General features: G+C 38.4%; 1 protein-coding gene across 1 annotated transcript; it reads left to right on the forward strand.

The window, feature by feature from the left end:
• The first annotated feature begins 3581 nt into the window (after positions 1-3581).
• LOC147079596 (uncharacterized) lies at positions 3582-17176 on the forward strand. Its single transcript, XM_085942358.1, has 4 exons — positions 3582-3785; positions 7791-7943; positions 8927-8972; positions 14943-17176. Exons 1-4 carry the CDS (start codon positions 3639-3641, stop codon positions 14969-14971), a joined length of 375 nt encoding a protein of 124 aa, XP_085798484.1. The 5' UTR covers positions 3582-3638; the 3' UTR covers positions 14972-17176.
• Positions 17177-17559: the final 383 nt, after the last annotated feature.

Below are 17559 nucleotides of genomic sequence, written 5' to 3' on the forward strand. Positions count from 1 at the left end.
CTCGTAAAAACAAAATCTGTCAATACAAACCTCCACTCCGTGGAGGTCCATATTATGATCGGACATGGTCGAAAGAAGAAGAAAAGAAATGATCATAAAATCAAAAATCGCTCGAGTTAGGTTCCTTCAGAGACAATCAATAAATCGTCAATCATCAATCAAAATTAATGGTACAGTTTGGTTATGAGGAATACAGCGGAAAACACATTTTGAAAATACCCGATATACTGGATTACACCAATTATACCAATATCAATATTAACCGTATGAAGGAATGGGTACTTAGGGGAGAGATAATAAAAAACAAGTTTGAGTATTATGTTGTATTTTAACAATTTACATTTTGTTTTACAGAATCGAGCTCAATATCCAGCATGGTGGACGATTTGGAAAACATGTCTCCTGATGAGAGTTACTCCAACTCGTTAAACAACGAAGATTGTATTGAGGTAAAACATTTTAACTAAATTGTTACATTGGTTTAATTTATCTATTGCTTATCATACTTTCTTGCCATGTGACAGCCCCGGTAGTATTAAAATATTTTTCGAAATCTCCTCGCGCTTTCTTAGCATTGGCAGTCGAGTTCCGATTAGTCGTTGCTTCCAAAGGCGCTAAGGTGTCCTGTGACCTCAGTCCGAGCTCTATTAAACCTGTCTCAGGATTTTCATTATCAAGGTCATGAGAAGGAGTATAAGTATGTGTTGATTTGCGACGAAGAAAGTTGTGCAGCACACAGCAAGTTAATACAACTGTATTGATATTTTCAATTTTCATGTTTATTGGAGCTTGAAAAATGCGGAATCTAGCAGCTAAAATGCCAAAAACATTTTCTATAATTCGCCTGGCTCTGCATGTCCGATAATTATATATTCTTTTACTGTGATTTAATTGCCTTTGTGAATACGGCTTTATGAAATCGTTACGTAATGCAAAGGCTTCATCGCCAATATAAACAAATGGCAGTGCATCAGAATTAGCAGTAGGTTTTTTTGGTGCAGGTATTTTTAATCTGCCTTCGTCTAAACGTTTGAAAAAATCAGATTTTCTCAGTACGCCTCCATCAGAAATACGTCCATTTGTTCCAACATCAACATAAATAAATTCATAATTAGCATTTGCAATCGCCATCAAAACAATGCTGTGGAAATGTTTGTAATTATAAAAGTGGGAGCCGGCGCCTGCAGGTGGCACGATTGCAATGTGTTTCCCATCAACTGCGCCCAGGCAATTTGGAAATTGCCATTTACTATTAAATTCTTCTGCAATCGTCTCCATTTCTTCGTGCGTATCAGGGAACTGCAACAAAAAATAATCAACATTTTATTTACAGATAGAATATTCGCCTTCAACATCCACGTTGTCGACTACTCCAAGGTCGAATCTCAATAGAGCACCAGAACCCCCATCGTTCAAACGAAAAAAATCGAATGATAGCGCCAACAAAGTGTTAGAATTAATCACCGACAAACTAAGCAAGACTGAAGATGAATTTGATGTTTTTGGCAAAATGATGGCCATGAAACTACGATCGATGTCACAGGGACAAAGATTGCTGGCCGAGAAGCTGATGCATGAAGTTGCCTTTATGGGACAAAGTGACAAAATAATGCCAGCAACTACTGTTCATACTCAACCAGTTTATCGTATATTAAGCAAAAATGTACAAAAGCCGGTATAATAAATTAATGTTTTTTGTATGAATAAATATCTTGTAAAAATATTTGTTTTTTTGTTTGTTTTTATGCCTATAAACCTTAGCTTAAGCGATACAACAAATGGTAAGTATTTGAGCTATGTTAGCAAACCTATATTATTATGTGGCCTCATTTAGAAATCAAATTCCATGCTTGCTTTTCGAAGAATATGACTAGTATTACAATACATTCAACAGGAATAATTAAGCAGCTTGCTTACAGCCTATATGGAGAGTCCTGGCTAGGTACAGCATTCTAATGGTCTATTGAATATTTAGCATGTCAACGATGGCCTTATTTGTGACTATATATATACCTATCTCAAATGCATCTTGTCTGCCATTCTTATGATGTTGCCGTCTATGATTTATATAGGTAAAACAATCCACTAAACGTTCACTTTATAAGACCAACCAATGTCTACTTGTTAATGATATATTTGTAAATTTGCCCAACTTTATTAGATGACGTATAATATAATACACACCTTGAAATATTCTCCTTTCAAAACGTCAATGATGACTTGGCAAGTTTCGGGAATTATCTTGCCCAGAGTTTGTCTTCCAATCGCAGTTCTATAATGCAAGTCAGTGAATGTTCCGCCGGCAGCCAAAAATCGCAGGGTTGCACATAATCTATCATGAGGAGAAAATAATAGCTTCCCTCATCATAGTATTTTTTTTTTTAATAAATGGGGAGACCAAATTATACAGTTCTGTGTATACATCCTCCGACATTCGCAAATAATTGCGGAAATCGCTCGGTTGCAAACGCAATTCTCGTATTAAATTTGTGTGGGATAATGTCGTTCGTTTCCTTATCCAATGTTTCACCCAGTATTTGTGTACCCTTTGCTTCGTTATTACATTATCTGCCACCCAATAACCCAAAAAACATAAAACGTCGGTATCATTTAACGCCATCACGATTTAACTGTCAGATATACGTATATTATCTATGCTGTCAAAGTCGACTGTTTTACTCGTCAAATTAATTATATACTCGTTTCGTTGAACGTCTGTTGGCCAGTAGCAGAACGTAGAAAAATCTGAAGACTTATTGTCGTCGGACTTTTGGCTCGCCAATGGAGCGCTGGCATAAGGATAAAACGCCGAAAAGCATGATTTAACTATAGACAATCCTGAGTATAGAGTTAAGGAATCCTTAACCATAGACTACTTTTGTTATGAACACGCCCCCTTCTGTATTACCATTTACCACTAACAGCTGCTGTCAAAATAAATTTGCATGTCTATAAAACTGTCCATACACTCAAATTCATTTAACAATGTATCTCAATATGGATATTGATAGTGTTAATTCGTTTGGCATGTACTTGGAGAATATTATTTTACTTTTATGCGCCAGTCCGCAGAAATACAAAATGCCAGGTGAAGAATGACACTTGACGCTAGTGTTACCATGTTAAAAAAAATATCTTGCGGTGCCTGTGGAATCACGTATAATGACTTATAACGGAAACATAAGAGTATTATAATTAAAAATTAATATGTATTTATAGTTATTGCATTTATAAAATGCAGTTGTCATATTTTTGTCATCGTTTAACAATTATAAAATAATTTACAAACTATAGGAAAGAGAATTTTTAAATATGGTATTATTTTCAATAGACAATATTTCTGCATAGTGTTTTCTGCTAAGGAAATTTTAGTTATGACAAATGTTTCTGCGTTCCGCTCTTAGTCCATGGTCTCTGCATTGCCTGGGTCAAACCGAAGATGACGTGCAACGTTCTCGTCGGTGTTGTCATTATAGAGAGAATAATATTTCGTGAGAAAGAATTATTATTATACGTGTGGTACTTACATATAAACAATTAGGTTTATAGTTTATTTTATTATCAACCAGGGAATAGTATTTATTGTTTTGTGGCAACACCTTTCGAAAACTTATACTGTCTCGCTTCCCTCTTGAAACATGGATATTAAGCAAGAATTTGATGATCAACCTGACGGAGAAGGGCAACCTTGGTTTTCTGTGCCAATAATTAATCATTTAGATGGTCCGGAAAGCCACATTATTGTAAAGCGAGAGAATGAAAACAGTTCCAGTTGCAATTTTGAGGTTAGTTTTCAAAACTAATTCCCTGTAATGTATAATAATTATAGTTTATGACTTATACTATTAATAATTAACTGTGATTCTCATGTTTTAATAAGATACAATACTATTAATTGGGTTTTGAAAGATTTATGCTTAAAATTAAGCGTGGTCAATGTTGCCGCAATGAAAAAACTGTCAATAGTATAAATTATATTGACTGGTAAATAAGCGCGCCTGTACACGTGCATGGATATATTTACTTGCAACAATCTTGTGTATTTTAAATTATCGCGATAATAACTGTTTACATGTATGAGTGCTGATTGTCTCGCCAATCTCATTCTTCATGGGTACCTAATAACCCCTTTACACGTCCATAGATTTACTGCTGACAGTGAGTAATTCCGAAGCTTATTCTCTCATGCATGCAATCTTACCAACTGCAGGATAATACATAATATTTGTGTTACCTACATTTTCTTGTTATGGCTGCGATATACCCACTATTGCTGGCAGCAAATCCATGCACGTGTACGGGCGCTATGAGTGAGACGCGATGTTGACACTGTATGGTAGCATTTGGCAGCTCGTGGTTAACCTCAAAATGAGTCTGAGCGGTGTGGCTTGTTTTTTTACCAGCAGATTTGCCACTATTGCTCTACTGTGCATGAGCAGTTATAGAAAAAATCCCCACTCTCATACGAAAATTTAGAAGTTCCCGACCTTTTTTGATTCATGCATGAAATCGTGCAACTTGCATAATAATACATGTTTACACTTGCATTTTTTTGTTATGACCGCTATAATACGTACGGTCAGTTGCAGAGCTTCCTATCACAGGCTGGCTGTCGGCTCTTCTAAGGAGTGCCTGTATTAGAATTACAGACTATTGTATAACCACCATATCTTGACTACTTGACTACGATCCTATAGCATTCTATGCAGTGTTACGGACTATAAGCAAGGGTCGGGGGCGTAGATTGATACCTCAAATTGCGGAGTCCGTAGTTCCCCAGACCACCGCCATGACGTCCGTAACCAAGATATAATAGCAATGGCGAGGGATGGAGGTAGGCTTTTAAAATTCAACCCTTTTCTTGGCAATGTATCCTATAGTATACGCTGTATACATTAATTTTGATTTCCAACTTCCCAATCGGTAATGTAAGTGTTATGTGATAATATACTGGTATTGACTCTTGCTTTAGCCAAATCGTGTAACTACTGCCATCTACATTTTCTCCATTTAATGTTTCTTGACATTCAAAGTGACACATCTTTCAAAATGGCGAGAAATCTTGGCAACATGTTTCCTGCTGCTGTAAGTTTATATTATATTTATATAACTATAAGATATTTCTTCAAAAAATGGGATAAATTTAGTTACATAGGTTATGTGGAATGTTGTAAATGTATTTTGTAATCAAAATATGAATTAGATCTAGCTTGTATTTCGCTGTGAAGTTATATGTATCTTCAGGGATACATTGCCAGGCAACCAAACTTTGACATTGGAATTTGTCTGTATCCTTGAGTATACAATGCCAAGTTACGGTATCAAAAATTGGTAACTATGTTTTTTTATAATATATGTATAATTATTATTAGGTATATTATACTTATTATTATATACTTATATATTTCTTGTTTATTTGCAGTCATCAAGAACTCAACGAATTATGACACTAGTACCTATACTAGGAGCTGATTCTGATATTGAAAGTGATGAAAGTGATGACGAACCTACCACCCCTCTTGCTTATATTCATGAAAAATATCAAGAAACAAGGAGTTGCCCGAGAAATTTTGAGTATGCAACTGAAACAATCGATAATTCAGCAGTCGCTCAAGAAATTACAGTTATAGCTGATAATTCTAACATTGATGTAAGTGTTCAGGAATCGGGAACAACTTCACCAGCCAAAAGAACTGCAACAAGTACAGCTCGTTGAAGGCATTCTGTAAAACGTGCCGAGAAAATGAACTTGTCATGGGCTGATGATCACTTCCAATCAAAAGTAGAAGTTAATGAAAATAGTTTTACTATGCCAGAGGATATAAAAACACCTTTGGAATATTTTCAATTATTTTTCACAGAAAACATTTATGATATTATATTAGAAAATACTAACTTGTATTCGACACAACATTCCGGCACTTGTATAAATACAAATGTATTAGAAATTCGAGACTTCTTGGCTGTCGAACTATACATGGGAATTGTAAAGCTACCTGCTTACACGGATTGCTGGTCCCAAGATATGAGGTATGATAGAATAGCCAATATGCCACTCAAACGCTATCAGGCTTTACGACGGTTCGTTCACTTTATGAATAACGAAAAAGCCGATTTGAACGATATAAAGTAAGACCCTTACTAACAATTATACGACATAATTGTATATCAATAGAAAAGGAGACCAAGAATTCGATAGACGAAATGATGATACCCTACAAAGGAACAAGAGCAGGTTCAAGACGCCAATATGTAAAAAACAAGCCGAAAAAATGGGGTTTCAAAATGTTTGTTAGATCAGGAGTGAATAAATAATGGTTGGCTTCTTTATCGCCGAGAACTGGAGTTGCTAGAAAATGGAATGGTCAAACGGTTACCACTTAAAAAATTTAGAATGAAAGTTGCCAATGCCCTGCTCCTCAAAAACAGGATGAAGCGCGGACGTCCTAGTACAGATGTCATAAGAACACCACCAAATAAAATAAGAAATCCTGTGAAACCACGACCAGACGATGATATTATACTGGATACTATCGGTCATTTTCCAGAACACCGACAGAAAGGCAGATGCAGATATTGCAACTCTGGACAAACATCGGTATTTTGCACCAAGTGCAATGTTAGATTGTGTTTTACTGAAAAAAGATATTGTTTTTTAATGTATCATACCCAATAACCCATGTATATTTAGATGTGTTTTTAAATTCTATTATTTGTTAATTTTATTATTAATTATTACTTTATATTAATGTGTGACTACTTGGCAATGTATCTTATAGGATACAGTCGTAAATAAAGAAAATGGAAAATCTCTTATTTTTTTTTAACCTGCTTCCTTATTTCACACGCCACTTTGACATACAAACACACTAAGAAATATTTTTTTTTTACGCAACACTAGTCTTGCCAAGATAAGGGTTAATGCACTAAACTTGTTCAGTAATACTTATTTATTTTCATTTAACTAACAATGCAACTTTCAGATGGCGCTGGTTAGTTTTTATGGGAGATCCGACAAAAATATTGCACACTTTTTCAGACATACCTACCTACTTATTCGTGTTCGTTGAATTTAGAATACATATGGTGTTTATTAGTTTTTTTAATTCATTAAGTCCTGCCTAACCAAACCATAATCGATAAAAGATATTTTATAGATAAACGAATATTTTTTTACTATTATCTACTATGACTTGGATTAGACTGGGTTTAATAGAATATTTATTATAAACAAAACACTCGGTGTCTACACATTGTAGTCTTATTTCAATGAAAACAAAAATACGTTAGACTAACAAAGTTTAGTGTACACTATTTATGTCGGATCTTAACAGCCCCTTCGCCAATGATATATAGATAATATAATATATTAGATTTAAAAGGTTTTGATTAAAGATACATTCATTATTGTAATTTACACACTTCCGTTCAATACGATTGTCAATCCAAATTCATGAAAACTATGTTGAAAATACTAAATTGGTAGGTATTCTGCTGTAAAACTGTACCTACCTACTTATGTATTATGATCACTAATCACAATCACAAAGGAAACTGTTTTAATTAAGCCATGTTTGTACAATGTATACAAAATAAAAATAAAAAATGTTTGAATGTAAGAATTTGTTATTTCGGAAAATGAAAATTAGATTGTTTAGTTTTATGGTAGGGTTTTCAAAATCTGTCGGTGCGTCGGGCCTCTACGCCACTAAATGCGCCACTGATTAGGCCACTGTTTAATGGTATGGCTATACTTTCTTATTTATTACCTGTGTAATTATTTCTCTCAGTGTCCTGCCACGTCTTGTATCACTGATATAAAACCTGAGACTGACTTGCTAGTTCACATAAAGCGCGAGTTTGTTGAAGTAACGTCGCAACTAATGTATCATGAAGATTCTCAACCTGGGTGCTCGTATTTGGGTGGAAAACCATTAGATCAGGTATGTACAATTGAATATTATGTTGTAATAGCGTCTCTTATTATTTTCATCTATCTAAGGTTTAGCTAGGTACCAAACTGTAGTGCGTTTCCATATCCTGGGTCAGTCGCCAGTTAACAATTTGTGAAGCTATAATAGTACATCCACCCTTCGCCACTGATTTTAATAGAGATACAACTTAAAATACTATATTCCAAGATATTTAGCATTTGAAATTTTTGCAGAAATTCTCATTTTAATTTTAAAGCCTTGATTTTGAGTAAATGAGTGTTTTTTTTTTAAATATTGTTTTGTAAAATTCAGTAATGCACAAAGAAATTAGTAGATAATATGTTGAAATATGTCGGGTCATGAAATCATGTAATCAAAACGTAAGTGCATATTTGTGAACCTCTTCCGAAAGCAATTTTGAGAACCACCGGCAGCCACTGTGGTATATGTATACCTACCTTTAAATATAATCCATTATAGATAATCATTATTATAAATACTATCGACCGAGGGTCCTCTTGAAACCTGAAAATTGAAACCCATTTCTTTCAAAAAAAGATTATAATTTATTTTATTATAATTATATATCAATTCTAATCGTTGTGCATATAACTTTGGTCGGTGCGCAGTCTCTGAAGATGCCTAATTGTGAAACCCGGGTCGCAAAAACGACTCAAATGGAAAATTTTAATATATCTCGTAATACACACAAATACATCGTGAAATTATAATATGTACCTACTTTAATACATAAATATGATAAACTCCCTCGATAGCAGCCTTGTGTATTGAATAGATCCGCTGAGAGGTCTTGATCATGCCGGCATCTCAAAGCTATGGATTAATTTACAACTGAAAATATTATATTTTAGTATTATTATCATACTAAATTATCATAATATACACCTATAGAAGTATTAAATAAATATACACCTCATTTACCATCTATATTATATGCTATAAGAAATAATAAAATAACCATGTCTTTGTAGAATTCTTCCAAACAATGGATTGCTAATGCCAGTAATAAGTGTAAGAGTTGAGGGTGGAAGTAGTCCGCAGACAGTGCAATGTGTAGATAGCAGTTAAAACCTAAAAATTACAACATTTTAATAATTCAATATTTTTAATAATCAGCAAAACACTGCCGTGAGAACGGACATATGATCACCTCCCGCCGGCTGAAGAAATGCTTAAGTGCCGGGTGTCAGTTGTCCATCACAGGAATGAACGAGTAAACAGTGCATTCCTGTCATTGTGTCGTGTGAAATCCATTGTTGGACTGATAACGTTTGTACCTTAATCAAATTTCGCAGACAAAATCCCAGGAATCTATCCGCAATGTGGGAACAAAACAATAAATTTACCCACGCTGTGGATAGCATTTCCTTTGTCTACTTTCAATATAAAAACAGACGTGGCAATCCAACAAGAACTCAGTACCTTAAATTCGCTCGTCTTAATAACACGCCGCTCGCTTCAACGTTAAAATAACTTTTATCACAAACACTATCGTCGTAATCTAATTTATAAACTTTGTATTATTCAAGCTGTAAATTGAATCTGTAATTTGTGTTAAGGGATAATAAATTTGGGGAATTACTTTTATACGCATCAAAACCTTCTGATTTTATTCATCACCTACCCCTCATCACACCATCCCTTGCAACAGTGGTGACCCGTAAAGTAAAATTCAATTCATTCATTTTCATTTTACAGACTTCGTTTAATTTTTTATTAACTACTATTTTACTGTGTTTGTGAGAGAATTATTTTTTCGTTGGAGCTCGTTTTCCCGCGCAGTTTTCAACATCCGTTTTCCCGCGTTAATTTTCTTAAATTCACTTGCCTTGTCAAGATGCCCAATGGACAGTTCTCCAGCGGGTATGGCAGCAATGCCGGAGGAGAAACGACAACACCAGCACCAGCCCAGCAGACCACACCTCAGATCAGCCGCGTGGCAGTGAGGATCCCACCATTCTGTCCAGAAGACCCGGAAATGTGGTTCTGCATGGTGGAGCGAAGCTTCGAAGCAGCTGGCGTCACGACTGACGCGACCAAATTTGGATACATCCTGGGAGCTTTGGAATCTCGTTACGCTTCAGAGGTTCGAGACATCATCCTTAACCCACCTCGTGAAGGAGCCTACGAGCACCTCAGGACGGAGCTGACGAGAAGGCTGAGCTCTACCCAGGAGCAGAAGACCAGACGACTACTGGAGCACGAGGAAGTTGGTGATCGCAAACCATCACAGTTCTTGCGCCACCTACGTTCTCTCGCAGGAGCAGCCGTTACTGATGACATCCTACGCACGCTTTGGATGGGTCGCTTACCACATACCATGCAATTGGTACTGGCGACACAGAAGGACGCGGATCTCAACAAGGTTGCAGACCTAGCTGACGCCATGGCAGATTCCACATCAAAGGCATCCATTGCTGAAACCACGATGGAAGACCTGTGCGGCATCAGCAAGCTGGTGATCACCTTGCGGGAGGAAATCTCAACTCTTCGCGAGGAGCTCTCCAAAGAGCTCGCAAGAGGAAACCGACCATCAAGGCCACGTCACCAGTCACGATCAGCCAGCCAAAGGAGGAACCATTCCCGACCGCGAGACCAAAGCCACAGCAAACCTGGCATGTGTTGGTATCATCGTAGATTCGGCCAAGATGCGGAGAAGTGCGTCACACCATGCACCTTCAACAAGGGAAACGCCACGGGCAGTCGCTAAGCGCGGCCAGCGATTACAGCCCTACCTCCAGCCGCCTCTTCGTCACCGACCACGCCACGAAAATACAATTCCTTATCGACACCGGAGCGGACCTTTGCGTTTTCCCACGCACGAAAGTACAGGGGCGCCGACCAAAATCACAGTACGAACTTTCAGCAGCAAACGGATCTGTCATTGCTACGTATGGCAGTATCTCACTGACGCTGAATTTGGGGTTACGAAGAGAATTCACCTGGAAATTCGTGATTGCAGATGTCACCAAGCCCATTATTGGTGTTGACTTCCTAATCCATTTCGGATTATTAGTCGATGTCAAGAATCGCAGACTGTTGGATCAGACGACTCAACTTACAACCTCTGGACGCCACAGCAGCACTGAGATAGCAACTGTCAAAACTGTCGCAGGTAAATCCCTTTATCATGGATTACTGCAGCAGTTTCCGGATCTCACGCGCCCAGATGGAGCTGGTAGAGAAGTCATCCACAACACGAGACATCACATACGAACCACCGAAGGACCTTCTGTAGCTCAACGTCCTAGACGCCTAGCTCCCGACAAACTTCACATCGCCAAAAAGGAATTCGAAACCATGACCAGACTTGGAATAGCACGACCATCTGAAAGTTCTTGGGCGTCACCCCTTTACCTGGTGCCCAAATCTGAAGATCAATGGAGGCCATGTGGTGATTACCGCGGATTAAACGCTCGAACCGTACCTGACAGGTACCCCGTGCGTCATATCCAAGACTTCACACAAACATTGCGTGATAGGAAAGTTTTCTCCACGATCGACCTGGTGAGAGCATACAACCAAATCCCAGTGGCTGAAGAGGACATTCCGAAGACTGCCATCACAACACCCTTTGGATTATTCGAGTTTCCATTTATGTCTTTCGGCTTGAGGAATGCGGCCCAGACTTTTCAGCGCTTCATTGACGAGGTTCTGCAGGGTCTGGACTTCTGCTACGCCTACATAGACGACATCCTGGTAGCCTCCACAACAGAACAAGAGCATCTTCAACACCTGGAAATTTTGTTCAAACGCCTACAGGAGTACGGCCTGGTTGTCAACTCCACGAAGTGCCACTTCGGAGTAGAGGAAGTTAAATTTCTTGGCTACCTGGTTTCCAGCACCGGAACTCGACCACTTCCAGATCGTGTCAGCGCTATTCGCGAATACACCCGCCCAGACACTCAAAAAGGACTACGACGGTTCTTGGGAATTTTGAATTTCTATAGGAGATTCGTCCCCAAGGCCGCAGAAACGCAAGCTCCACTGAACTCACTCCTGCAAGGAAAAACTTCCAAGAAAGAACCTATCATCTGGACACCAGAAGCAATCAAGGCCTTCGAGGAATGCAAGAAGAGTTTGGCGGAAGCAACGCTATTGAAACATCCGAAAAGTGAGGGGACTCACTTAGCGATAATTAGTGACGCATCCGATACTTCCGTTGGCGCAGCACTTCAACAACGAGTTGACGATCAATGGGAACCGCTGGCATTCTTTTCAAAGAAGCTAAGTCCAGCGGAGAGAAAATATGGCGCTTACGACCGCGAGCTTTTAGCTATCTATCTAGCTGTCAAACATTTTCGACACATGATAGAAGCTCACACGTTCACCATATTTACCGACCACAAGCCCATTACGTTCGCATTCCAACAAAAATCGGACAAGTGCTCACCAAGACAATTCAGACACCTCGATTTCATCGGACAATTCACGACCGACATACGTCACGTCGCTGGAAAAGACAACATCGTCGCTGATGCCTTGTCTAGGATAGAAGTCGTTGAAGACACACTGAATTATGCCAACCTCGCAGCCGACCAGGAAACTGACAACGAAATGAGTACATTTTTACGTGACGGATCGGTACTTCAGTTGAAACAAGTACTTATTCCCGACACAGACATAAAAGTATTCTGTGACTTGTCAACACCTATCGCAAGACCTTTCATAACCAAACCGCACCGACAAGCAGCTTTTAATCATATCCACAGACTTTCACATCCCGGAATTAATGCGACCGTCAAACTTGTCACACAACGATTTGTTTGGCCGTCGATTAAAACGGATTGTCGAAATTGGGCCCGCAACTGTCTTCAATGCCAGAAGAACAAGATCACACGTCACATATCAGCACCACTCGGAAACTTTGCACCTTCAGGACGATTTGAGCATGTCCACATCGACATCGTCATCCTTCCTATGTCTGAAGGCTGCAGATATTGCCTCACCTGCGTTGACAGATTCACGCGGTGGCCGGAAGCATTTCCGATTAAAGACCAAGAAGCGGAAACGATCGCCCGTACATTCTACAATGGTTGGATCGCCCGTTTTGGAACGCCTTTGAGAGTGACAACGGATCAAGGCAAACAATTTGAGTCGAACCTTTTCAGACAATTAAATCGTCTGACTGGTACGGCGAGGATTCACACGACAGCATATCACCCAGCCGCAAACGGTATGGTCGAAAGACTGCATCGTCAATTAAAAGCCGCTATAAAATGCCACGAGAATGAGAGATGGACTGAAACATTGCCGACAGTGTTAATGGGAATCAGAGCAGCTTGGAGAGAAGATTTAAAGACGACAGCAGCTGAGCTTGTGTACGGCGAACCCTTACGCCTACCAGGGGAATTTTTGTGCCATCAAACCAGCACAAACCAAGACCCAAGCAACTACGTCACGATCCTGAAAAAACATTTCCAACAACTGCAACCTGTAAAAAGCCAGCAACACGGCGAGAAACGCGTTTTCATTTTCAAAGACCTTGACAAATCGACACATGTGTTCTTACGCGATGATACAGTTAAAACTCCGCTAAGATCTCCATTTACCGGACCATATGAGGTCATCACGCGCAATTCGCGAACATATGTCATTTGCAAGAGAGGAAAAAACGTCACCGTTTCTATCGACCGTTTAAAACCAGCGTACATTCTCAAGGAAAATAAAACAATGGAACAGCCTGAGAAAAATCCTGACACCGTGGGAGCTCGTGTTACCCGATACGGCAGAAGTGTCCATTTTCCAGACCGTCTCTAGGCCAGTGGAGCAAATATCGGTCAACAACATCAGGCACGAGCCGAACAATGCAATCGGGGTCGTGTTTCAAAACAGCACGCGGAGTTTCCGATTTCAAAACAGCAACGTTAGCGAAAGCAAGAACACACATCGACCTAGAATATAGGTCAGTGGTGTACGCAATATTTAAAATGCAGGCATAAACAATTTATTCACAATAAATGCGGATAACTCAACTGGATTATTCAGTATTTTACCATCATCATCACCAAGAGACACCAGCATACGAAAATGGGTGCACAACAGACAAAGGAAGAGATCATCGTCGCACAGACTGCGTCGGGCGGAGCAATTGTCAACGACACGTCGACAGGCCAACTGTCGTGGGCAACGCTTGCCTTGATTATCGTCATCATTGCCGCAGTTTCCAGCTACCTGCTATGGACAAATTGCAAAAAGCACATCACCAAGAGAGTCATCAAGGACATGAGAGCAGACGTCCCGGGATGCAGACCACCGCAGCATCCACCGAGACAGATCTGATTGGACCTTCAAGCGACCACCTCTACCTACTTTCATCGCGATTTGCGTGCCGCATTTCGCTGGAAGGGGGGTATGAGGGTGGAAGTAGTCCGCAGACAGTGCAATGTGTAGATAGCAGTTAAAACCTAAAAATTACAACATTTTAATAATTCAATATTTTTAATAATCAGCAAAACACTGCCGTGAGAACGGACATATGATCACCTCCCGCCGGCTGAAGAAATGCTTAAGTGCCGGGTGTCAGTTGTCCATCACAGGAATGAACGAGTAAACAGTGCATTCCTGTCATTGTGTCGTGTGAAATCCATTGTTGGACTGATAACGTTTGTACCTTAATCAAATTTCGCAGACAAAATCCCAGGAATCTATCCGCAATGTGGGAACAAAACAATAAATTTACCCACGCTGTGGATAGCATTTCCTTTGTCTACTTTCAATATAAAAACAGACGTGGCAATCCAACAAGAACTCAGTACCTTAAATTCGCTCGTCTTAATAACACGCCGCTCGCTTCAACGTTAAAATAACTTTTATCACAAACACTATCGTCGTAATCTAATTTATAAACTTTGTATTATTCAAGCTGTAAATTGAATCTGTAATTTGTGTTAAGGGATAATAAATTTGGGGAATTACTTTTATACGCATCAAAACCTTCTGATTTTATTCATCACCTACCCCTCATCACACCATCCCTGGCAACAGAGTCTTTCTACCATCATGACTCCGGGTAAAACTGATAAAGCGGATGATGTCAGCAAACAAATTGTAGCACCCAAACAAAGTCAAGATAAGATGATCCAGTATTCCGAGGAAACAATAGTTAGAAAAAACATCAAAGAAGAATTGCCGAAAATCGTTCGTATTACTTTGAAAAGAGTAAAACATTTTTCACGTAATTTTATCTGCAGTAAATGTTACGAGATATTTGAATACCCCAGTACTCTAAAAACACACAATTGTTCGCTACCCGTTGATTCAAAGGTAGAAGTTACAAATGTTAATGAAAAGCAATTTCAATTTGATGTTTCCTCATATAAATGTTTGGATCTCGGCGATCTCAAAAGGCTTGAAACAACACATACTGGTGAAAAACCATAGAGTGCGAAGTGTGTTTGAAAAAATTCTCGCAGCGCAATTCTCTTAACAAATAAAAAAACGTACATAAAATGATACACACCGGTGAAAAACCATATCATTGTAATGTTTGCACATATAAATGTTCAGATCAAGGTGCTCTCGAAAAACATAAAAAGACACATGATGGTGTAAAACCACACCAATGCGATGTATGTCTGTTAAGATTCACACGAATGAACAATCTTAGGAAGCATAATGTTATACAGACTGGTGAAAAACCATACCTGTGCGACGAATGCCCGACAAAGTTCACGCAACGCTGTTCTCTCAAGAAACATAAAATGTTACATTCTGGTGAAAAACCATTTCAATGCGATATTTGCTCGTATAAATGTTCAGCTCACGGTACTCTCGAAAATCATAAAAGAAAACATACCGGTGAAAAACCATATGTATGCAGTATTTGTTTTTTAAAATTCTCACAGATCGCCTATCTTAGGTCACATGAAATTACACATACTGGCGAAAAACCATACCAGTGGGAAGTATGCTTAATGAAATTCTCTCATAGCTGTACTCTCAAACGACATAAACTCAGACATACTGGTGAAAAACCATACCAGTGCAAAGAATGCCTAACAAAATTCACCCAAATCAGTGCTCTCAAATTACATAAAATGATACATACCGGTGAGAAACCATATCAATGCGGTATTTGCTCATATAAATGTTCAGCTCACGCTGCTCTCGAAAGTCATAAAAGAACACATACCGGCGAAAAACCATATGAGTGTGATGTATGCTCGATAAAATTTTCTCAGCACTCTACTCTCAGACGGCATAAAATGATACATACCGGTGAAAAACTTTTTCAATGCGACGTTTGCACATTTAAATTCTCGCGCCTCAGTCATCTTAAAACACATAAAAATGTACATAGGTACGGGTTAAAAAAAAACACATAAATGTAGTGTTTGTCCCGAAAATTTTATGTGACACGAATCTCGTATATTCAGAACATGACAAGAGTTATGATGTTCGCATTAATGTAGTGTTGTTTGCATCAAATGAAATCAAAAAAGAGTGTTTGTTTAGCCTCGTTTAAAATGTGATTCAATTTAACGTTCATCGCGAAAGAAGAATTCCACTGACCCGTGTAAACGCACCAATCATCAACTAATCATCGAAAGTGATCATCCGGAATCAAAAATGAACGAAGTTAAACTAGTTCTACTTTTTGATCACTACTGATAATCCGTACGATGCTGCTCATGCGCACTGCACGTATCTTTACTGACTTTTTCTCAGGTATGCTTACATACTGCAGTCTGCAATTTAGAAGAGATATTTATTTAGCTACGTATTTTTTTTTACTTATACGAGGTATAAATGAGAACTCTGCTATTCTGGGCAGTGTTTGTCCCTGATAAGTGGTAACTATCTTAGAAATAGAGAGCATCAGTTGTTTATTCACCCAAGGTGCAGAACCAACCTGTCACTTGTAATGCCAATTGGGAGGGCGATAACTATGTTCAACAAATTGCTTCGGGTGTCGATATATTCCACTTGCGTGAGTGAGTTTAGGTGGACACTATTTTATAAATTCTTAAAATAGGGCCTCCTTAACTGACTCGGTGTACTTTTTTGAACTTCTATAGATGTATAATTGTATTGTCAGTTATGTCACTGCTTTTGTATGTTTATTATTATGTTCTCTTTTTATATTTTAATTTTTATTGCTTTTACCGCTTTTATTACTTTTTTTTTCTTTATAATAATGTTTCATGTCATGTTATGAACGTCTTAAACTCATAATTTGTAATGTCTACAATATGCTAAAAAATAAATGAATTGAAATTGAAAAAATAATGCTTATACTGCTTCAACATGAATTAATTGTTCACTTGTATATTTTAATTTGATTTTTATTGGTGCGTCTTGATTAATAATCGGTTATGGTCAAAATTATCTTTACTGTTTCAGTTTGTGCTTTTCGATTACGAGAAATAGTTTTCAGGCTGATAACAATAAATTACCTACATACTATTTTATCGTATTTGTTAGAGAAATAAATCATATCGAATTTTTATTTATTTGCATTATCACCCAAACATACAAATATAAACATATGACTTCGAGTCTCGCTCGTTCAAACTTTTTTCTAGAATGTTTTCTAATGGGTAGCTACACCTCCCAAAGTGTCAGCCTTCAGCCGTCAACCTGGCGCTCACTGTAGACCATT

This window comes from Rhyacophila brunnea, unplaced genomic scaffold (assembly GCF_057557595.1).
Source record: "Rhyacophila brunnea isolate RB1 unplaced genomic scaffold, BYU_Rbru_1.0 scaffold_1, whole genome shotgun sequence".
NCBI classification, from domain to species: domain Eukaryota; kingdom Metazoa; phylum Arthropoda; class Insecta; order Trichoptera; family Rhyacophilidae; genus Rhyacophila; species Rhyacophila brunnea.